The sequence below is a fragment of the Cibotium barometz genome, chromosome 61 (assembly GCF_041138505.1).
Source record: "Cibotium barometz isolate CiBa-2024 chromosome 61, ASM4113850v1, whole genome shotgun sequence".
Lineage (NCBI taxonomy): Eukaryota > Viridiplantae > Streptophyta > Polypodiopsida > Cyatheales > Cibotiaceae > Cibotium > Cibotium barometz.
In genome coordinates, this window is record NC_141106.1 from 6482903 (window position 1) to 6507128 (window position 24226).

At 45.6% G+C, this 24226-nt stretch overlaps 1 protein-coding gene across 2 annotated transcripts in view; it reads left to right on the plus strand.

Annotated features, from left to right (window-relative positions):
- The window catches only part of LOC147604501 (protein CHROMATIN REMODELING 19-like), a 127505-nt gene extending 104602 nt beyond the window's left edge, over positions 1-22903 (plus strand). The window contains exons 11-12 of one of the 2 annotated variants that reach the window (XM_086794961.1): positions 22078-22296; positions 22371-22903. In XM_086794961.1, coding sequence (XP_086651087.1) covers positions 22078-22296; positions 22371-22548 — 397 coding nt within the window. In that variant the 3' untranslated portion in view covers positions 22549-22903. The remainder of the gene's footprint in view (positions 1-22077; positions 22297-22370) is intronic. The other variant, XM_086794962.1, reaches the window with a different exon arrangement.
- The last annotated feature ends 1323 nt before the right edge of the window (positions 22904-24226 follow it).

Here is a 24226-nt window from a genome sequence, read left to right on the forward strand (position 1 = left end):
ACCCCCATCTCCTGTAATCGCCTCATCAATCTGGCTCTGGGCACTGTATCAAATGCTTTGCGGAAGTCCACAAAGCTACAATAAATCCGTCGCCCATGCGACCTGCCCTCCTCAATAATGGCCCGGAGAGTCAAGATGTGGTCAAGAGTAGAGAAACCTCTCCTGAACCCTGCCTGTCCCTCTGCTCGAATGCCAACTCTCTCTGCCCATCTACTCAACTGCTGCTCAAGAATGGATGCATACAATCGTGCTAGTGTGTGACCAATCATAATAGTGCGATAATTCCCTGGCTGCATAGGGTCCCCTGACTTGAAGATAGGCACGATGGTGGACCTACTCCAAGTCTCGGGTAAGCCTTCGCACATAGCACGATTGAACATCACTGCTAGAAGCTCTGCCAGCATGTCTCTCGCATGAATAAAGTGCTCAGCAACCAATCCATCGTTATCATATGCTCTCCCAGTCTTCATCCTATCAATGGCCTTCCTTACCATCTCTGCGGTAAAGAAAGTACATGTCTGTGGGCATGGTGCTGGCGGGTCAGGAAAAGGTGTCTGTCCAGGAACTGTATATAGAGATGCTGCATAACTACCCCAGACCTCTGTAGAAGTGATGGCCAAAGCAGGGGAGGACTCATGAAACAGACGCCAAGCCTCCCTCGAATCCTGGCTCAAGAATAGCTGGTATAATTCTTGCTCTAGCTGAGCAAGGAAGGCCCGCTTCTTCCTTCGCACAAGGCGTCGGAAGGCAATACGTGACTGTCGGTAAGTAGTGACTCCCAAAGCAACCTCCCGCTGCAGTCGGGCTCTGGTCTCTCTGCACTCCTCATCATACCAGCTGTTCTGGGGCATACATCTAGAATGCTGTCTCTGTCCAGGCTGAGTATGTGGATATGCCTCTCTCGCTGCATCATGTAAAGTCTCTGTCAGTATATGGGTCAACTCCTCCAAAGGTCTCCCTGGCTCCTCTGTGTACAGACGTCTATAAATCCCATCTGTGTAGACAGCATCAGTCTCTGAGGTAAAAGTATATCGAGTGTGATCTGCCCCTCGTGTCCTCTGAGCTGTGGTAAAGTGAAAAGAGATAGTCAATGTCAACAATGCATGATCCACTACTACCCCAATGGGCCGAGATCCAACTGTGAAGTCCTCAATGCATGAAACAAAGCTGGGCATAGCCATAACATAATCCACTGTGCTAGCACCATGTCTATGTGGAAAGCAAGTAAATCCAGCTGTTGACGGAAACCTCTGCAAGCCATTAAGTATGGCCAACCCATGCGCAGTCCCCATATCTACCAAATATCTCCCATACTCTGTGCACTCCACATCCTGTGAGCTTCTGTCTAATCCCATATCCAGAGTGTCCAACTCTCTCAGCATCTCCTCCGAGGTATCATAAAAGGTTGTCTGGCGGTTGCCCGTCCGGGCATTAAAGTCCCCTAACAGGATGATGTCTCCATCCCTAGAGAACTCCCATATGTCATCATCTAGCACAGAGAAAGGAGACTGCCCTCTAGGTGCTGCATATGTCGATGTACTAGGAGCAAAATAGCATATGGCAATATACAGGAATCTGCCTGTGTCGGCCCTCAGTCTCACCCACATATATCTGGCCTGATCATCTCTCCGAACTATGTGTATAAGCGGTTGCAGCTCCTCCCTGAAAAGAACTGCCACCCCTCCTGATCCTCTACTACTGTGTACCGATCTCGTCCCTACTCTGCAAGCTGTCTCCCATCTGTATCCTGTCACCTGTGGCATCATCTGACCAGGGGCCTGGTGAGTCTCCGAGTAGAAGACTATATCTCTATCTCTAAAGCTGTCCTCAAAGGCACCTACATCAAGTCTGAGGGATCCATTGCAGTTCCAGGCTGCCAGCTTTAATTTGGTCCCATAGGTCTCGCACCGTCATGTAGAGCGTCGCTCCACGATGACCACCCTCCCTTCTCTATAAAATGCTATCTTACCCTTTTCTCTTGCTGCTCTAATCTCTGGCATGACTTCCTTCATATGTGCAAGCTGTGAAAGAGTAAGATCATCACCAAGAAAAATGCCTGTATTCTTTAAAGTGGGTCGTCTCTTCAAGAACTCCTTCTTCGCCTCAATAGAAGGGAAGCGAAGTATGAGAGCTCTTTCCTTTGATGTTTCCCCGTTGCCTCCGCTTTTTTTGCCCACTCTCCAGGCTTTTGCGTGTGTCGGACTATCAATCCCCATCAACACCATAAGCTCTTTCACCTCCTCTTCAACTTTATCCCCGTCTTTAAGGCCGGTAATCCTCACATGCAAAGCCTGGAGAGAGAGAGAGAGAGAGAGAGAGAGAGAGAGAGAGAGAGGGTCTGTGTGCAAACAATAAAGGTGCTGAATTAGGGTTTGAGAGAACGGGTCTTCTTTGCTTTTGTACATGGATTTGGATGACCCGGCTGCTGCTGTTGGTGGCATGGCTGCCAATAGCCTTAACATGGATCTTATTGAGGAGATGATCGAGAAGGATGTGGGTTATGCTTCAGATGCCTCGGAGCAACAAAAACGTCAAAGGCTTGATGTTGATGCAAGCTACAATCCGGTGAATGTTGGAGAGAATGCAGAGGAAAGTTCTCAGGTACCTTCTCCGGAGTTTGCACATTTGCTGCAGATCACTGCTGAGCTTCTGCAAGAATATGTGAAGGCAAATAGCGTGCAAATGGCTGCAGTAGATAATGGTGGTGTGGCTGATGTATGCATGGAGACTCCTTTGTTGCTACAACAGCTAGCAGATTTTCATGATCGTGCTGCTATCTTCTTCTTTACTCGTCTTAGAGCATGGCTGGGCCACTTGGTGTCGCCTGAGGCACTTGAGGAGATTTATGTTGGTCCGAGAGGCTTTTATGAAATACTTTTTCGCACTTCGGAGGCCGGTAGGGCAGTCTTGGAGCAGGTGCCACTCTTTTTGGATGGGCAGTTGGTTCATGTGATTCCGTGGAAGCCTATGGCAGAGTACCAAGATATGTTGCGCCAGGCTTGCCCAGTTTGAGTTGAAGTGAAACAATTCCCACCAATGTTTTGGCGTGTTTTACCAGGTCTCATGCGAGGTATCGGTGATGTCTTGGTGGTGCCTTGAATGACATCTAGAAACCGAAATCGTCTATGCATGTTGTGGGATACTGGGAGACCTAGGCCGACACATTTGTGTGTCAATATGGCTGGGCTGCAACCTTTAATGTATGAATTGAGGTGGGATACATTTGCTGGCCACTGTTTCAAATGTGGTGAGATGGGCCACTTTGTCTCCGAATGTCCTAAGAAAGAACAAGTTGTTGCTACCAAGGATATCGTTGATGGGCAGTTGCCCGTGGAAGCTGAGCATGATGCTCCTTTACATGATGCCCAGCACATGGATGTACATGTGGATGTTCAGAATGAGGTTGAGCAGCCATGGGTGGAAGTACGTGGTAAAAAGACACGATTTGTTGCCCCGCGGGGGGATTTCTCAGATGTTGTTTGGCGGGGGCCTTTGCGTACTCATCAGGGGCCCTTACATACATATGCTCGTCGCCCTTTGGGTTCAGGTGCCCAGCAACAACAGACGAGGATTGAGAGGCCGGGAGGCAAACTTTCTTAGGGTACAGGGGCTCTTGGGGTGGATAGAGTAGAACGCTATCCTATTAGAAGTCGCCTAACAAAAGAAGCACAACAACAATTGCCTCTTGTGTTTGGTTCGAAGGGTGAGGTCATCTCGCCATGGGATGGTCATTACCCTTTGGCACGTGCTCGGGAACTCCAAGGGCAGTCTGAGATCACAAATACCATGTCTAAAAATGCAATGCTTCAAAAGGTTCGTGATTTGGCATATTGTCTTGGGCCTAGTACGCGGCCTTGTTGATTCCTTTTCTGGGAAGGCTTATGAAAATTGTACAATGGAATGTAAAGGGTATTTCTTCGCGCCAAAAGCAGTTCAGGCTTTGGCGTACAACTTTTTGTCATGGTTGGGATGTTTTGTGTGCAGTTGAACATAAGCAGCATAAGTTGGCTGACAAAGCCTATGTATATAAGGAGTTTCATGTTTTCTACAGCGGACATCCTGCTTCGCTGCTTCGCAGTCAGGTGTTATGTTTGCTGTTCGTTCGCAGTTTCAGCCTTCTCTTGTGATTCAAGATGTTCATGGAAGATTTCTAGTGATACAGATTGTTTGGGATGATACGCCTTTATGGTTGTTAGGGGTGTATGCTCCAAATAATGCTCGTGCACGCATTTGCTGTGGAATGACTTGTGTGCTCTTTCAATCTCTCATCCTGGCTTTGTGATGGGAGACTTTAATATGTGTGTCTCCAGGGAGCAAGCACGTCGCCTCATTCTATAATGGATGGCCCGGAGAGAATGGCGTGGGAAGCTTTTGCAGCAAGGTCGCTAAAACAAGACATGTGGTCTTGGTTGCATCCAGATGAAAGGGGTTACACTTATGCCTCACAACAGTTTCGGGGCACTTATGCTAGATTGGATAGGATGTATATTTTACATCAAGATCTCTTTTTGTGAGAGGTTCTTACTATGATGGTTGATCAGCAACAGGTTTTCTCGGATCATTGGCCGCTTGTGTTTGAAATGGTCTATCATCCTGTGGATGCATATAAAGGCTTGTTGGGACGCTTGCCTTTGCACTTAAATCACACTTTTTTGGAGCATGAAGTTTTTGATGTTTATATGCGTCAGTTGATACGACATTTCTCCACAAGAGTGTCCATGGCTGATTATCATGCTTGGCCAGTGTTCCTTACCAACACTCGGAAATTAGCGCGGCATTATGGTCTTGCTAATGCCTCTATACAAAAACAGCATGTGGCTCTTCTTGAGTCGCTTTTAAAGGGCTTGCAGGCGTTCATGTTTACTGACTCTATTGATGCTGTGGTTGTGGATGCCATATAATGGCTGAAAAAGGAGCTATCTAGGGTGCAGGAAGCACAATATGTTCGCTTTAAACTACTTGCACGTCGTGATGCTTTGCGGGATGCTAACTGTCAATCTCATCGCTTCTATGATAAGTTGCATCAAAAACATATGCGTGAGAATATTGTTAGGCTGATGGATGTCCAAGGCAACCTTGTTACTCAACCTTTTGAGGTTATTCAGCATTGCATCAGGTTTTATGAAGATCTGCTTGCCCCTCAAGAGGATGTCTCGCCAGCTGTCCTGGCTGCAAGGGAGTCATTGTTTGCTGAAGTACAATATCAAGTTGACCCTGATGTGGCGGTTCAGCTTGATGCTCCTGTTACTCAAGGGGAAGTGGAAGCTGTTCTCTCCAAACTTCCCATGGGAAAGAGCCCTGGTTGGGATGGTTTGACAAATGAGTTTTTCCGAAAATATGCTGATCAGCTTGCAGAGCCTTCGACGCTTATTTGTCAAAGGGTTTGGGATGAGGGATATATGCCTTCCGATTGGAAGTTGGGCATACTTCGTTTGTTGCCCAAAGTCCCTTCGCCTACTTCTTTGGCTCAATGGTGCCCGATCTCACTTATGGGTATTATGTATAAAATCTTTACAAAGATTTTTGCCAATCGCTTGCAGAAGGTGCTTCCTACTCTTATTCATCCATATCAATATGGATTTGTGCATGGCAGGAATATTTTGCATAATATTCTTAATATTCAAATTGGAATGGATTATGCCAAGGCAAAGAAGCAAGAGATTGTGATGGTGCAACTGGATCTTGAAAAAGCTTTTGATCATGTCAGCTGGTCTTTCCTTTCTCAGTTAATGACAGCCATGGGCTTTGGTCCCAAAATGGCTAATTTGGTGCATTTACTTGGCTCTGGCTCTATCACACGGATTATGCTCAATGGAGGACTTTCGGATGGTATTTCTCTCACCCGTTCTCTTCGGCAGGGCTGTCCTCTTAGTCCTCTTTTCTTTGCCATTGCCACTCATCCTATGTTATCTCGCCTAGATGCTATGGCATCGCATGGTGAAGTGGTTGGTTTGCATCTCCCTCATGGCAAGCATTGGTTGCTCAAGCCCTTGCGACACTTTTATGTTTCTCAGGGCCGAAAAAGCCAATATAGATCGAGCAATGGAAGCTTGGAATAATTTTGCATTGGCTTCTGGGCTGAAAATAAATTCAACAAAATCAGCCCTCATTGTATGTACGGAATTTGATCTTGAGGCATTAGGGTGGCAAGGCCGTGTGGTGCATACAGGAGACATTGTTCGTCATCTTGGGTATCCGGTGGGTGTGGATGTGGACCCCCAAGCGCTTCTTGCTTGGATTTCTGCTCGGATCTCGGATAAATTTGTGTATTGGAAAGCTCAAGGGTGGCCTATGCACGTGAGGGTTAAGGTAGCTCAGGTTATTATGCTTAGCATGATTTCCTATTTTTTGCCTTTGCTACCTTGGATGCACAAATCTCTTCTCCGTTTGGTCGCTCCCATTCGGTTTATGCTGTGGAAGAGGCAAGGAAATATTATGGGTCAAACATGGATAGCTTGGAATCACATTACGACGCCCAAAAGAATGGGTGGGGCTGCTGTACTGGATGTCCGCTTGCATATGGTGGCACGTAGGTGGGCGCTTTTTCAGGATATGTGTTTGCAGGAGCAGCCTTGGGTATTCATGGCTCGTGACTTGATTGAGTTGGAGGGATTGTCACATGGACGGACACGTGTGCAAGCTTCATGGTGGGACATTGTGAATGCGGCTCGTTCTGTCCATATTCGCTCATCTCACATTTTATCGCATATTCTCCTTTCTTGGCATGAAGTTCTACTATTGGCTCGGTGGGATCCTGGTCATGAAAGACTACTTTTGAACTCTTTGCAGTTCGAAACATTTGTGGAGTCGCGTGTCATTGTTTGGCCAAACAGAGATGCTTCACGCATACGACTCAACCGCATGGTCAGGTTAGGCTTGGTTAGAATCCGAGATGCTGTGATACCTGGTCGTCACAAGCCATATTCGTTTCGTCGTATTCGGCAGCACTTTAAGGTTCCTCGAACATTTCAGCCACTATGGGTTGACATCATGCATGCAGTTGAGCCTTTTACTCCATTGCCTCGGCCATCTGCAGATCAGCCTTGGCTTGATTGTGTTGGGGTAAAGGCATAATGCCCACCCTTATAGTGTGTACAAGCCCATAAGTTATAGTACATAGTACACTTAGTACTTTTAATGTACTAAGTGCACTATGTGTACTAGTGCAATATACATGTGTGATAGGGGAGTCACACACTTAGGTATCAGAGCTTAGTGATCCCTCCCTCTTCCCTCTTCTCCTTGATAGCTGAACGAGCTGTACTGTAGTTGGCTGTCACCCTCATTAGGTGAGTCGTACTGTTCCATGCACTCAGCCCTTGCTTTGCTGCTGTCATACTACAGCTGTGGCAGAGAGCGCTGAGCAGCGCACAGCGCTGAAGAGATAGTGCAGGGCATCAACGCTCGCAGCAAGGCCCTTCAGCGTGAGCAGCTTGCAACAGGCGCCTGGCCACTAGGCGAAGGCAGCGCTGGCCCTTGTTCACTATCGGCAAGGAAGCTGAGGTATCCGGCAAGGAGGAGGAGAGAGCCCGCTGTGGTGCGTGTACCAGCGCTGCCCAGCTATTCAGGCCCAGCCAGGCGTCGAGCGTGGAGCGAACAGCAGCTAGGCAGGCGAGCCAGGCGAGCGAAGAAGAAGGTGGCGGGCGTTGAATCGGGCGTCGTGCTGGAGCCTTCGCGTACACGTAGGAGTCGGGCGCCGTGAGGATACAGCCATTACTATTGACGGTTCGCTAACGGACGAGGAGCGACATTCAACGGGTAGCCTCGCGAATATCTGGGAACACGTAGGAGTCGGGCGCCGTGAGGATACAGCCATCGCTATCACCAACTTCTCTGTGTCTGGTCATTCGCCTACTCAAACAGGGCCACGTCTGTGACCAGCCAAGCCCAACTTCTCAGCAGCAGCAGCACCATCTTAAGCACGCCTGAAGAGCCCAGCCATCCGTACAGCACTGCAGGCACATCAACAAGAAGCGCCCCCCCCCCCCCCCCCCCTTTTTTCTGCATCAGATTTCTGCAACAGCATCAATAGAAATTCAGCCTGCAAATCTCAGAGAAATTCAAAAATTAAGAGGTATTTGCCTTCAATTTTGGGAATTTCTTATCAATTCAATCAATTGAGCAGGTACAGGTGCCGAATTGCTCAATTTTGAGCAAAATTGGCAAAATTGGGTGACATTGATCACAATCAGAATCAATTTGTAGGAAATTGGATGTCGAAATTTGGGGCTTTTGATGTAATTGTGCAATTAAGCATTCATACATGCTATATGATGTGAGAAATCGCACATTCAGGCAAAATTGCAGCAAATTGCAGTGCAAATCAAGGGGCTTTTGTGCCGATTGGATTGATTTGCATGCAGGCAATCGCATTTGATGCTGTGGATAATGTGTTGATGCCTTACAAGCACTCAATGTGCCTGTAAATCAAGGGGCTTTCATGTATTGGATGCATATGTGGCCAGGGGGACGCACTGTGAAGACTTTGGATGCCTTCATGTGCGTCAATGTACCATGTATGATCAGCAATTGATCTTAAATCAAGGGGCTTTTCAAGATTTTATGCTTGTTAAGCTTGGCAAAGCAGCAGGCAAGACTTTTATGCCTTGAATCCTCAGAAATCAGCTTGCAGTCAAGGGGCTTTTGCCCAATTTCTGTTCGTGACTATTGTATGCAGTGTTCGGGACTGTAAAAGTCTGATTTTCACTCATTTGGACAGCCAGGAGAGCATTTATTGTACCTGTTGGTACAGATTTGGTACAGCTTTGTACAAGTTTTGGCATGGCTGTACACTAATTTGAGTGAGAAAAAGGTTCAATTTCAGCTGTTGTACTTGTCGGTACAGGTTTGGTACATCATTGGTGAGCACTTAGTACTGCTGTACAGTACTTTGGAAGGGCAACAAAGCACATTTAAGGTGCTGTCCTAAATCTGCAGCAACCAGATTTTGGTGATTTCATCACAAACAGTGGGAGAAAAGTTGCATTCTTGCTTCCGCAGTGGGAGATAAAGCTTGGGCGAACAACTGTGAGTACTTTGTGTGCTTTTGGTGCAGTGTTTGCACATTTGGCAGGGAGTCAGGCATTGACAGGTTGCATATTGCTATGGCAACCACAGGTGAGAGCTCTTCATTGCTTCACATCAAGAAGCTTGAAGGCTCACATAACTATGATATTTGGCAAACCCAGTGCTATAATGTGTTGCTCCAGAAGAAGCAGCACAAGCCTATCAAAGAAAGGGGTGTGATGCCCGCTTCTCTTACTGCTGAAGAGTGGGAAGATATGGATGAGCTGGCAAGATCTACTATCATGTTGTCTGTGTCAGACTCATTACTTTTCAGCATTCGTGAAGAGAAGACAGCTTGGGGAATGTGGCAGAGATTGCAGGACTTGTATGCCCAACAAAGTGCCTCAAGCAAAGTGTATTGGTTGAAGAAACTCATAGGTCTTCAGATGAAGGAAGGGGCGTCTATGACAGTCCATCTAAATGAGTTTAATGGTATTGTCAGCCAGGTCATTAATCAAAAGTTGGCAATGGACGATGAGTTCAAAGCCACTTTTCTCTTATGCACTTTGCCAGAGAGTTGGGACACATTCAGGACAGCCACTAGCAATTCGCATGCTATGCTGTCGTATGCAGATGTTGAGGGTGCTCTTCTTCAAGAAGAGATGAACAGGAAAAACAACTCTGTTGGAAAGTCCAATGCAATGAATGCACGTGGGAGATCCCAGCAAAGGGGAAAAAGCCAAGAACGGGAAAGGAGCAAGTCTCGCTCCAAAAAGGATTTGGAATGCCATTATTGTGGCAAGAAGGGACACATTAAAAAGCAATGCTACAAATGGAAAAATGATCAAAAGGAAAAGGGAAAAGGCAAAGACAAAGACAAGGATGAAGCCAAAGATGTAAAGCCAAAGGGCAAAAGTGGAGTCAAGATTGAAGAAATCAATGTGTCACATGCAGGTGACAGTGAGGATGAGGTCCTATTTACGTCTTCACTTGATGCCCATTCACTTCTTACAGGTGGTCATGGTATGCACTCATGGATCATTGATTCAGGTGCCTCCTTTCATGTCACAGGTTGCAGAGACTTGTTTGTCAGGTATACTGCTGGCAATGAAGGAGTGGTTTATTTGGGTGATAACCATGCATGCAAGATTCTTGGGAGAGGTGATGTGAGGCTTGTGTTTTCAGATGGCTCACAGCTTATGCTCCATGATGTCAGGCATGTGCCTGAGATCAAGAAGAATCTGCTTTCTACTGTACAGCTTGATGATGCTGATTATGTTACCACATTTGGTTGTGGAAAGTGGAAGATTAGTAAGGGCTCACTGGTTGTTGCCAGAGGCTCTAAGGTGGACACTCTTTACTTTATGCATGCAGGTGTTTGTCACCATGCTAATGTAAATGCAACCGAGCTGCCGGAAATCTCTATGGGGCATAGCCGGTTGGGACACATGAGTGTCAAAGGAATGGAGCAATTGTCTCGTTTGGGTTACTTGCCTTCTCTAAAGTTTTCAAGTTTTCAGTTTTGTGAGCATTGTATATATGGTAGGCAACTACAGTGCCCCCACAAGAAAGCTCTTGGACAGAAAGATGCTCAGTTAGAGCTTGTGCATACAGATGTATGTGAGATGCCTCAGCTTTCTTTGGGAGGGGCAAAATATTTTGCGTCTTTTATTGATGATGCCACATGCAAGGTGTGGGTTTATCCTCTTCGTTTGAAGAGTGATACATTCTCAGTGTTTCAGAAGTTTGTTGCTCATGTTGAGAATCAAACTGGCAAAACACTGAAGGCTTTGCGTTCCGACAATGGTGGAGAGTATATGTCCAAACAGTTTCAGGACTTTTGTGATGCTAAAGGCATCAAGAGGGAGCTCTCTACTCCTTATGATCCTCCACAAAACGGGACAGCAGAGAGGATGAACAGGACCATTCAGGAGAAGGTTCGTTCTATGTTGTCACATGCTGCGTTACCTCATGGTTTTTGGGCTGAAGCTGTTATGACAGCCGTTCACCTTATAAACAGGTCACCTAACACGAGGCTTGGTGGGAAAGTGCCAGAGGAAGTATGGACTGGGAAGCCTCCGTCATACAAGCACTTGAGAGTGTTTGGTTGCGTTGCGTACGTGCACATACACAGGGAAATGCGCACCAAACTTGATCCTAAGTCTCACAAATGCATATTCCTAGGATATGGTGACAGAGGTGAAATGGGGTATAGACTTTGGGATCCCGTGAATAGAAAGATTATACGCAGCAATGATGTCATTTTTGATGAAACATGCATGTATAAGGAGCCTGCAAGGCAACATGAGCTTGGCAGAGTCATCTTTGATGATGATGGACATCATGGACAACAACCAAGGGCTGTAAATCAGCCATTACAGCAGCAAAACCAGCCCTTAAATGGTGCTGAAAATGGTCCAAATGGACAGCCAGACATGGCAGAAGATATCCCTATGGATATACCACAGTTAGAGGAGATACCGGGCATGATATTTCAGCCTTATGGCATGGAACAGGAGCCACCAATGGGTGATATGCAGGCTGGACAGCAACCTGCAAATGATAGTGATTGGGTACGGAGGTCCACAAGACCCTCCAGAGCCCCTGACAGGTTTGTTCCAGGGGTTGACTACTTGATGCTCACTGACTGTGGGGAGCCCTCATGTTACAAGGAGGCTTTACAGAGGGCAGACAAGGCTCTTTGGGAGCGTGCCATGAAGTCAGAGATGGATTCTCTGCACAAAAATGGAACATGGAAGTTGGTGCATTTGCCTGCAGGCAAGAAGGTTTTGCCATGCAAGTGGGTTTACAGGCTCAAAGTTGCACCTGATGCAAAGCCAAGATACAAAGCCAGGTTAGTGGCTAAGGGCTTCAAGCAGGAATATGGTGTGGACTTTGAGGAGATCTTCTCTCCAGTGGTCAAAATGACCACACTTAGAGCTGTGTTAGCTTTGGTTGCACATGATGATCTGGACTTGATTCAGATGGATGTGAAGACTGCTTTTCTTCACGGTGATCTCCATGAGGAGATATATATGCAACAGCCAGAGGGTTATGTAGTGAGTGGAAAGGAGAAGCTTGTATGCAAGCTGAAAAAGAGTCTTTATGGGCTCAAACAGGCACCAAGGGAATGGTATCATAAATTTGATACATTCATGAAATCCCAGGATTTCAGGAGAAGTGACATTGATCATTGCTTATACACCAAGAAAGCTTTGGATGGCAGTCTTTTGATCCTCATCTTGTATGTTGATGATATGTTGATTGCCGGGAAATCTCGTAAAGAGATGGATGCCTTGAAGCAGAGGCTGCATCAAACCTTTGATATGAAGGATTTGGGTGATGCAAATCACATTTTGGGTATGCGGATACTTTGGGACAGAAATCAGCATGTGTTGTATTTGTCTCAGAAGGAATACATTGGCAAAGTTTTGCAGAGGTTCAATATGGACGGGGGGGAAGAAGACTAGTACTCCTTTGCCTCCATATGTGAAACTCAGTGCTATGGACAGCCCACAGTCGGATAGTGACAGGGCTGATATGGCCAAGATTCCGTATGCTTCAGCTTGTGGCAGTCTCATGTATGCCATGGTTGCTACTAGGCCGGACATTGCATTTGCAGTGGGAGTGGTTTCTAGATACATGGCCAACCCTGGCAAGAAGCATTGGGAAGCAGTGAAGGGTGTCATGAGATACCTGAAGGGCGCACAGGATATGTGCATTTGCTTTGGCAAACAGGATGCATTAGTGCATGGTTACACGGATTCGGATTATGCCGGTCATCCAGATAACCGGAAGTCTACTACCGGTTATGTGTTTACATTCACAGGAGGTGCTGTGTCATGGATATCCAGGATGCAGAAGTGCACTGCCTTATCTACTACAGAGGCCGAGTATATTGCAGCCACCACAGAGGCTTGCAAGGAGGCATTATGGCTATCTCGGTTAGTGGTTGATTTGGGTTATACAGGGGATATTCCATTGTTGCATTGTGACAGTCAGAGTGCCATCCAGTTGGCAAAGAACCCTGTCTTTCATGCAAAGACGAAGCATGTGGATGTGAAGTATCACTTCATCAGAGAGGTGATAGAGAACAAGCAAATTCAGCTTGTTACGATTCATACAAATGACAACCCGGCTGATCTGTTGACAAAGAGTTTGCCTCCGGAGCGGTTTGCTCATTGCAGACACTTGATGGGCATTGGATGAGGCCAGTTTCAGTCTTGATATGGCCTTGTATATTATCATGTACATGCTGATTTTGTCTTTTCCTTCATTTAAGGGCACTTTGCCTTTAAGTGGGAGGTTGTTGGGGTAAAGGCATAATGCCCACCCTTATAGTGTGTACAAGCCCATAAGTTATAGTACATAGTACACTTAGTACTTTTAATGTACTAAGTGCACTATGTGTACTAGTGCAATAGACATGTGTGATAGGGGAGTCACACACTTATATATCATGAGTTGACTTATCCCCACAACTCTCTCTCTCTCTCTCTCTCTCTCTCTCCCTTGTTTCTCTGTGTGTATGTCTCCCACATGAACTCTAACCCTAATATCTTCTCCCATTCAAATTGGGCACTATGTAAATCTGGTGGCCTGATATCACTTTCAGCTAACCAGGTCTATCATAAGCTCGTATTAGAGAAAGATTGGGTTTCAACCAAGGCTAAGCCTCCTAGCCAAATAAGCATCCCAGATAAAAGCATCAAAGATGAGCCAGTCGAGCCGCCGTAGACCATAATGAAATAACATCTGCATCCGGTAGCTGAGCTAGAGAAGAGAAGAAAACTGCCAAAGCAGCAAACCCCGGATACGTAGAATGTGCCCATGTATTCCAGACAAGAATCAAAGATGAACCCATTCCGTGTAGTCCAAATATGCCAAAGTCCTGTCCATCTAAGGAAATGGAATATCACAAGGTGACTGTCTGAAGCAATGACTTGAGGACAAATCCCAAATATCCACTGATGAGCCGAAACAGTAGACCTCTCTACTGCCTCCCAAACACGAGAGACAAAAGACCAAATCGGACGGGCCACTGACAACTCATGAACAGATGCATAACAGTTTCAGTGCATGTCATGCAGAAGAAGCAAGAGGCCAATGTAATTTTACGACGGCTGAGCTGATCCCGTGTAGGTAACCCTCCCACCAACATCCTCCAAATGAAAACCTTACCTTGGTAAAAACTGCAGTTTTCAAAAAACTGTATAATATAGGGCCGGTGACCTGCACACAGGGCAGCGAGGCAGCCTACAGTGGCAGGCAGAGCAGAGCAACGAGGTGGCCTGCGCACAGGGCAGCGAGGCAGCCTGCAGAGGTGTGCACAGAGGTGGGCAGAGGCGTGCAGATGGGTGGAGAGAGAGAGAGAGAGTTAAAAAAACTGCAGTTTTCAAAAAACTGTATAATGTGTGTGTGTGTGTGTGTGTGTGAGAAAGAGAGAGAGAGAGAGAGAGAGAGAGAGAGAGAGAGAGAGAGACTTCCTTAGATGCATGTGATTTGTGGACACACCTCATGCCACATTCAAATGTTGCTCAGCATGATGCATACACATGTAAAATGTGGACTGATCACACATTGCGCCTCTCTGATCATTCGCCGGTATGGCTTGGTCTATACTTTGGCATGGTTGACAATGACTATCCATTACCTCATAAAGGCTACTTATGATTAACAACAGTTATTTGTCACATGCTCATTTCACTGATTTGGTACGTATAGCTGATCATCCCCTTGTCATGCACATGCAAGAGGATATAGATATTGCTTGGTTCAGCTTTGTACAACGAATGCAAGCTATGGTATAGGACCATGGGAGAGAATAGAAGACAAATAGACAAGTAGTGCAAGAGTACACTGAAATCAGCCAGTTTAAAGAGCTGAATAATGATAAACAACAGCTGTTAACACAAGCTGAAAATTGTCTTCGCCATAATGATGAATGTAAGCTTAATAAATGGCAAACTAGGGCGAGACAGAAGCCATTTCTTGATAAAGGCTGCTCATCAAAATCTTTTTTCAAAGGCTTGCATACTTGGACATGCACGAAAACTCAGCATGTGGATGCTTGCCATGAATACTTTTGTCGCATTTTTATTGCCCCTCTCCCACTTTTGAGGGAGGCTCTTGATGCGTGAGAACTTTTCTTACAAATAGGTTATGCCTGTCATGACACAGCAAGAGGCTAACAATATGGAAAAGCCCTTCACAAATGAAGAATTTGATGATGCTATAAAGGTCTAGGCAAATGGAAGTCTCCAGGTTGGGATGGCTTGATTGTGGAGTTATTTCAAATATTTTGGAATATTTTGAAATCACTAACTTTACTTATGGTAAATCACTGCTAGAATGTGGGACTTGCCCAAAAAATAGCTTTGTGAAGCAATATTGGATTGGCATCCTATCTCTTTAATGCCTGTCATATATACATTGGTCACCAAGATGCTTGTTAATAGAATAAAGGGCAAGTTTACATCCAATGCAGCATGGATTTGTCCCTAGAAGACAAATCAGTGAAAATAAAGCAAATGCATACACAGGCATTGAATATGCCAAGTATACGCAGCAGGATGTTCTCATCAATGTCAGAACATCAGTAGTAGCGGAAAAGGCACAATGCAAGAGTCAGAGTCAGAGAAACCCTTAATACCGGTACTAAGTTGCTAGCATCTACATCCCCAATCCTAACACTATTCATAGAAGACAGAGGAGCCTAAATTTCATGGTACTGAGAAATTCATCATTAATCAATAAGTAACAAAGATCCAAACAACATGCTTTCCAACAAGCAGGAGAAAAGTACTAGTAGAGGGTCACTTTGCCTGAGCCATGTTGATAGCCAAGAGTTCCAACTGGTACATACAATCACAGAAATTTACACCACCTGAGTAACCAAAGGCCAAAAACCAGTAGCAAGGTTTCAAATAGAGTGTAGCATAGCATGCTTCTAAGATCAGGAAATGGGACTATTACAGCATACCTATTTTAAGCACAACACCCATGATAACTATAGTGTTTATATTGTAAGCATCTGTTTAAATACCAACTTATCTGCAGAATCACCAACATAGGATGCCAACAATAAGCAAATTGTACTAGTAGAGTGTGCACTCTACTTGGGCCATGTTTGTAGAAGATCTGTATCGGCTAGATGGTGTCAAACATGCAGTAGACAGCCCGAGTAGGGGCATCCCACTCCTGTGCTTAATGGACCAAGGTGTCATGAATGCAGTAGACAGCCCGAGTAGGGGCATCCCACTCCTGTGCTTGATGGACCAAGGTGTCATGAATGCAGTAGACAGCCCGAGTAGGGGCATCCCACTCCTGTGCTTAATAGACCAACGTCGGACGAGTCCAAGCATGTGCTCGTACTGGTGGATTGCTCCATAAGTAGTAAGCTTCCAAAGATTGGTTGCCACCGGGAGATTACAGTTCAGCGAAATCAGCATGCATGCATGTGTCTAGCCTTGCATTGTAGGGCGGTGGATACCAGATTTGGAGCTGTGCAGGCTTTGATGAAGAGGTAGCACAATATACTCCAAGAGAATAATCAGGCTATAATCGGTGAGCAGAGAATCACCCAGAAATGGGAGGTAGGTGAACAGAGCATCGACCCAAGATAGGAAATAGGTAAGCCTGGAGGTTAGGTATTCACATTGGCCCGATACGTGGGGTGCTCCCAACTAGGAGGAGACATTTTTAATCGGTAGAGGATAACCTAGTTTTGGGTTAAATAATCACGTATCAACCCTTTAGGGTATCAAAGAAACCTTTTTTAAGGTAACTTGCTCATAAGCATAATCAAATAAAATGTGTGTGTGTGTGTGTGTGTGTGTGTGTGTGTGTGTGTGTGTAGAGATATATAGATATATATATATATCTCTTTTAGAAACCACTAGAATATGGTGTCATCTCAAACATTCCAAGTATTATCATTTTTGTTGTGGTGAGGCATTGTTGAATTTGAGATTTGTTATTATGGGATTAAGGAGATGAAGAACATTGCGAATTGGGATTAGAAAGAAAAAGAGATGGAGAAGAAGAGGTGAAAAGAAAAGAAGAAGAGGAGGAAGAGAAGACGAAGACTAAGAAAAAGGGAAAAAGGAGAGGAAGGGGAAGAAGGGGGGAAGGAGATTCGGGAAGAAGAGGGGAAGATGAGAAGAAGAGGGCAAGGAAGGAGAGGAAGAGGAGGAGGAGGGAGGAGGAGAGGGCCCATTGGCACTCAAGTTGCTAGCCAAGAGTTTTTTTTTTGTTTTTTTGTTTTGAAACGTCACTAGCTAAGAGGTTACTAGGTCTTTTTGAAATGTTTCACTTCGAAACATTTTAGAGGTTAAACGACAGTGCTCCATGAAATGATACGGGTAGAGATCTTGTCTATTGTGAAGATGCGGAGAATCCGCTGCCAAACATGTTGAGCCTTTGAGCAATCCCAAAGACAATGTCACCCAGACTCCTGGGGGTGGCCACACCTGAGACAAGCTGTTGGTCTACCGCTGATGGCCAACCACGTGCCCACCGCCACCACAAAAAGAGGGTGATCTTCCGAGGCCAAAGACTGTCCTAGAGCCTATTCCGAAAATATGAGAGAAAGCAGTGAGAGGCCTTGAGACTACCAGTGTCCTATTGTAGCTGGGGTGCCCTCAACCTCGGGCATGTGGATCTTTGGCCTAGCCGTGCGGCGTATGCGAAGAACGGGATACCCGGGGTCTCTCATCCTTGTCTGCAAGATCATGCCAAGTCCACTCCCTGGGGTCCACTGGATGCGCGTGAGGGGCCGGCTCTCCCAAATCCATAAACGCTGGAGTCTCTCCTTGGCCCCCGTGGCCGGAGGGGAGTCAATGTGCCACTCGTGCATGAAATCCGATCACCCTCACCCTCTGCAAGTTGCATCCATGAAGTCATCCAAGGATATTTTCGCTAGGGAAAATACACACTAAGGGATTCCAAAGGGTATTTTTGTTTGAGAAATTATCCCCCCCATTACCTTCTCAAGGACCTCAAAGGGTATTTTTGGTGGAAAAATACCCACTCAAGGACTCCAAAGGGTATTTTTTCTGGAGAAAATATCCCTAAGGTAATTTTTGATGGAGAAAATGCTTTTCCATTACCCTTTGAAGAAACCCAAAGGGTATTTTTGGTGGGGAAAACCCAAAGGGTATTTTCGCTGGAGACAATACCGTTTGAAGAAATCCAAAGGGTATTTTCATTGGTGAAAATACCCTCCTCATGGGTGTTTTAGTTGGAGAAAATACATCCCAAGGGTACTTATGTTGGAAGAACACCCCCTCAAGACCACTTTTTTAGTGTTTTGATTGAGAAAAATGCACTGTAAATTCAACATATATATGCATCTTATGTATATTCTTGGAGAAAATATGTTTTTTCATGAGAGAAAATTCACACATTAGTTTTTCCATTGCTCAGACAGTAGACCGCTCGAAGGTTATGTCAGTCCCGTTGCGGGTGATGCACTATAGAGAACAAAAGGGTATGCACTTGCTTGAGTTGCCTCAACACCAAGTGGCTTTGATGCAGCCACACAGAAGTGAGAGAGCTGCATGACCCTACCAAGAGCTCTATCATAGATTTTTTTGGCTTACATCAGTTAGCTGCATGAGCTCCTTTATAGGTTTTACCAAGGAGATAGAGCGGGTAGATCACAAGCTCCTTTATAGGTCCTACCAAGTAGATAGAGCTGGTAGAAAGACAAGGGTAGTCAATCCAAGTTCAAGGATGATAAGAACAAGGCAAGTGGGGGAGCCTCAGTGACTTGCCTGACCCTTGAAGAGCATCGGGCCAAGATGGCTGCTGGACATTATATCTACGAAACTGACACCATCTATTCCCCCCCCTCCCCTATCATGTGCATGACATGCTCATGTACATTCTCAGGGCTAATCCAGAAGAGGCAGCCAGAAAATGACCATTAGAGCTAGGACTTGGAGCACAAGATACAGAAGTGACTAGTTTGGACTTGGAGCAAGGGCATGGAAGGCACGGGATGCTGTTGGCTGTTGGATGGTGCTGTCGGCTGCATACAGAGTTGTCGGCTGTACCAGAGAGGCAAGGCGGCTGTACCAGAAGAAGAGGATTCAGAGGCTTGATGCGCCGACTAGTGTTTATGGAAAAGGGTGCCCAGTCGGCTGGTCCGACAGCAGTCGGCCAGCTCATCTATGGTTCAAGAAGCCTATATAAAGGCGTGAGTGCTCATAGTTGTAATCATTCATTCCTCTAGGGAATGGATCCAGCATCGACCAAGAAGACTCCCTTTGAGGTGGTCTATGGTCGTCCGGTTATTAACATGATGATTGGAGCTCTTGAAATTTCCAGAGGAACTATGGTGTAGACCAGGTGGTTCAGGAGTTGGACCAGCTATTGGGAGAAGTTTGGGAATAGACATGGAAGGTGCTGGCAAAGCAAGTCAGTGAGGCTGACAAACATCGTTGGGATAGCAACTTCAAAGGAGATAGGGTTTATTTGAATATCATGAAGGAGAGGCTCAAACAGTTTGAGAAAGTTGCTTCCAAACTAGCTTTGAAGAAAGGCTAATTCAAGATTATCAAGAAGTTCAGTGATATAGTCTTCAAGCTGGAGTTATCAAGCCATTGAAGGATGCATCCACTGTTTCATTCGAGCAACCTTGTAGAGTGTAATAATGGGCCAGAGTTGAGCGCTTTGCCAGACGAGGATGACCATTACAAGAGGTCTTAGTACTGGAGCTGGTTGTTTTGCACCAATACAAGCGGGATTCTCGTCTCGAAAGTAGCTGTAATATCTCCTCAAATTCAAGGGCTACCCAATCCAGCAGGTAGTCTGGTTTGATGAGGATCAGTTTAGTCTTCCTTGTTGTTGAGAGCTTATCAAGAGGAGGACAACTGCGATGCAACTAGGGGAGAATGTGACACACCTACAAGTATGCAGGGCACATCCAGACATTAGATAGCAACCGACAGGCAGAGTCGGACATTGCAGGTGACACGTTGCACTGCCACATGGCAGTGACGATTTCCTTTTCTATCAGGTATGATATGGGTGTTGATGGCTTTTCATGAGATTGTCACTGGCAAGGTCTGGGCACCAGGAAGGTTCTCAAAGGGCATCAGTAGCACCTTTGGGGTCAAACAGGGCTGCCCTCTCTCTATTGCTCTATTCAGGCTGTATATAGATGAGATCTCATCCTTCATGGAAGGATTTGGGGGGAGTGGCTCACGGCTGGCCAAGGCAGTTGTGCCTATTCTGCTTATCTGGGATGACATAGTCCTAATCTTAGATTCTATGGAGGGACTACAGAGACACCTGAATGCATTGCAATGGTTTTGTGACGAGAGAGATCTCATGGTTAATACCAACATCATGGTCTTTAACACTCCATAACCAAGCGAGGGCTAGTCTTTTCTATATTTGTTGGCTGCTATGTGTTGCATTGCTTCCCCGGCTGGGCTTTCTCCTGCTCGTTCACATCGGCCAGGTCCAGAGGCTTATCTATAAGTTTTTTGTGGCTCAGCAGTGATGAGCCCTTATGGGTAAGTTGATTGTCTGCGGTCTTCAGGAAGGAGAAGAACAGTTGAAGGATTTTATTCTTGCCGGTATCTTCCAAACCCCTTCCCGTGGCGGCGTGTGGCCTCTTGGCACGAGATGGATCTTCTTGGCAGCTTTGGTCCGCAATCTTACTATATCATTTGAGGATAAGTTTGCGGCCTGCCTCTTTTGAGCTTGGGAGGCCTTCACCCTGGTTGTAATGAGGAGGGCTGCCTCTTATGTGGAACACACTGCTTCCCTCAGGTCACCCTCTTGGAGCCCAGCCCCACTTGGCTTGGGCTCGCATCTGCTTGGGCCTTGCATAGACAGTGGACTCTTGGCTTTCTTTTGTGCTCTTCCCTTCCCAATACAGCAGGAGAGGCTTGCCAGCCTTAGGGGTAGGATCTGCCCGGGCCTTGACATTGACTCCACCATTCCATCTGAGTGGTGCACACCCATGGACCCGCCCTTGATTTTGTGTGGGTTGCTTCCTTCTCCCAAGACAATGTCCACCTAGCAATCTTCGGCATGGATTCTCCCCCCTGGCCTTCATGGTGGGAGACCAAGGTCAACCCATGGGTCCATGCTTCCCTCTTATAGAGGGCTACCCTCAGACCTCGAGCGGGTGAGGATAGTAGGCTTCCACAACTGCCGTTGGCACATCGACCCTCTCGTTGTGAAGGTGGATGATGACCTGACTTGAGACTTTGGCTATGGGAGAAACACCCCCTGTCTGGCTTCCAGTGGGATTCAAGAGAGTGGTATTGGAGGGACCCGACTTGTTGCCCTGGCATCCCTCCAGTACTCGGCCGGCTTGGGTTGGCACATACTCTCTGATTTCCTCTCACAATACTGTGACAGGATTTGGGATAGCTACCGCCCTCGGAAGGTTACTCCTTTATTTGGGAGCAGTCCTGTAGTACACTTTTTGTGGACATTCTTTGTCTTTTATGAATAATGAACTTTTCTTGGAAAAAAAAGAAGCAACTTGTTACCATATTTGGCCCGATAATTCTCACCCCAATTAAAATAGTTCCCCATGTCTAAACTAGTTCAAAACAAGCCCCAGCGCCGTTCTCAATAGCCATTCTGACACCTTCGCATGTATGACACTTGTACAGACGTCCGGACGTATGGTCGTACAGGCACTATACAGGCAACCGTGCAGCTGTTTAACATGTATGGACAGAGATTGTACGCACCTGTACAACATGTGTCCAGCCTGAACGCACCAAGTTTTGTGAAAAATTTGTGGAAAAGGCATTTTTTCCGCAAGAAGGGTGACAGGAGGAAAGGGTAAAAAGAACTGGTTGCAAATGGGAGGAGTAGCAGGGCAGAAGGAGAACCCAAGGTGAGCCTGGAGGAAAGCGCAAAGGGAAGGTGGCAAGGGGGGAGGGTGTAAAGGAAATCATAAGGATAATCAGGACACTGCTTTTTTTGAGTTCTTGTTTATCATATGTACTGAATTGGAACCTAAAGAGTGATCCATTTTAGAGTCAGGCTGCGTTTGCAAGGACAAGTTGCTAAAAACCAAATATTAATGTGCTGCAGTACTCAAGTGGCGGAGCGACAAAACATCATTGACAACTACAACAATGATCTGGACATCTTTGCTTGTTTACTATCCACAAGAGCTGGAGGCCAGGGTCTGAACCTCACAGGGGCAGACACAGTGATAATACATGACATGGACTTCAATCCACAGATGGATCGGCAGGCCGAAGATCGCTGTCACCGTATTGGACAAACAAAGCCTGTTACCGTTTACAGGTACTTTTTAATGCTCCTCTGCAGTTTTCTTTTGTTTGTGGTGTTTGCATCTGATTGGGTTGTCCTCTTTGCAGGCTTGTCACAAAGGGAACTGTTGATGAGGACATTTATAGCATTGCCAAGCGGAAGCTAACTCTTGATGCTGCCGTTTTGGAATCGGGAGTCGAAACTGCGAGTGATAATAACAATGAGAACGATGTCTTAACCATGGGCGCTATCTTATCTTCAATTCTGGATGCAGCACCATCGTAAGCTTATCTGGCTTTGAACTTGTTGGTGGGTCACCAGGGACTCAAAATGTGGGCGTTCCTAGAGACATGCTTCACCAGGTCATGTTGTCTGCCTGCCTTCTTTTATGCGTGATAGACAGCAGGGACTGGGAATGTGATCAATGAACTGACACTGGAATGACTGGCCAATTGCTGGCTCTCCCCTTCGTTATAGAGTCTTTGCCTTCAGCATCTGATACAATTTGTTTCAGGCGAGAAGGCTACACGTGCACCAAATTGAATTTGTAACTGCTGTTTTAAATGAAGCACCAGTTTATGCTGCTGCATAGAATATGCCCTATATCGCATCTGATAAATAGAAAATCTCTCTTTTGGTATAAGGAGAACTTAGGATGATATCAAGGCATGTCCATGGCGGACGATTTTGGTTGCTAAGGGCGCACAGGTGAGGGAAGACTCCCTCTCCAATTGTTTCACATGATTCCATTGGGTTCCTTATGGGGGGATACCATATTGTGAAGGGTGTCTTCAGGGCATTGAAGTCAATGAGAAGAATGTAGGGGAGACGATAAGCAAACACACACACGAGTGACAAGAACCTTCTTTCTCACAAAATGATATTACACCTCAATGTGCTTTGTTCTAGCATTATAGATTAGATTACTAGCCACCTATAAGCTAGTTGTATGCTACTCATGTTGTCACAATAAATAACAATGGCCTTTTTATCCAGGGGCACACTCATACCACCAAGTAGCTCTTGAAACCAAGTAACCTCACAAGTTGTCATAGAAGCATCGTTGTACTCTATCTTTATACTCAACAAAGCAACTATCGATTGTTTCTTACTGCTCTAACTCATAGCAACACTCCCAAAAGAAAACATAAAGCCGTTGGATAATCTCTTATCTGGGACAATACCCGTCCAATCACAACATTTGTATGCACATGTAATTGTATCTCTTGGTTAGTCTCATAGAAAATTCCATAATCAACAATGGACTTTGTGTATCTAAGAATTTGAGAATTCATTTGAGAATCTGTGTAGTCACATCTAAGTGGCTTTTGGGGGACTTACATAAATTGACTTGTAAGTTTAACATTACAGCTCAAATGTAGCTTAGTAATGGTCATGTAGATCAAGCTATCCATTATGCGTCTATACATAGTGAGTTCTTTCAGAAGCTCACCTGCATCTACGGAGAGCTTAGTGTTCTATTTCAACGGCACTGAAAAATAGGCTTACAGCCTGTCATACCATGGCTAGACAACATGTCCAAGCTATGGTGCCTCTGCAACAACAAAATTCTATCACGAGATCTCATCACCTCTATACCAAGAAAATACCACAACTCACCTAAATCTTATATTTCCGCTTCTATTGGAAATCCAATGGTAACAAGATACTTCATGATCTTGTTTGATCATGCTCGTAGAGAGCTTGCTTCAAGTCAGAGAAAGCTTTGCATAACGTGTATACAAAATGTTCATTGCTCTCATAACCTAGTGGCTATATCGTTTAAATTTCTCCTTACAAATCACTATGCAAGAACACATTCTTTACATCTATCTAATGTAAAGACCAATTTATCACTCCAGTTCTAGCAATGATAGCTCTCACATTTGTAATTCTCACAAGTAGTCTAAACGTCTTCTCATAGTTAGCATATACTCTAGTCTTGACTTAAACCTATTTCAAT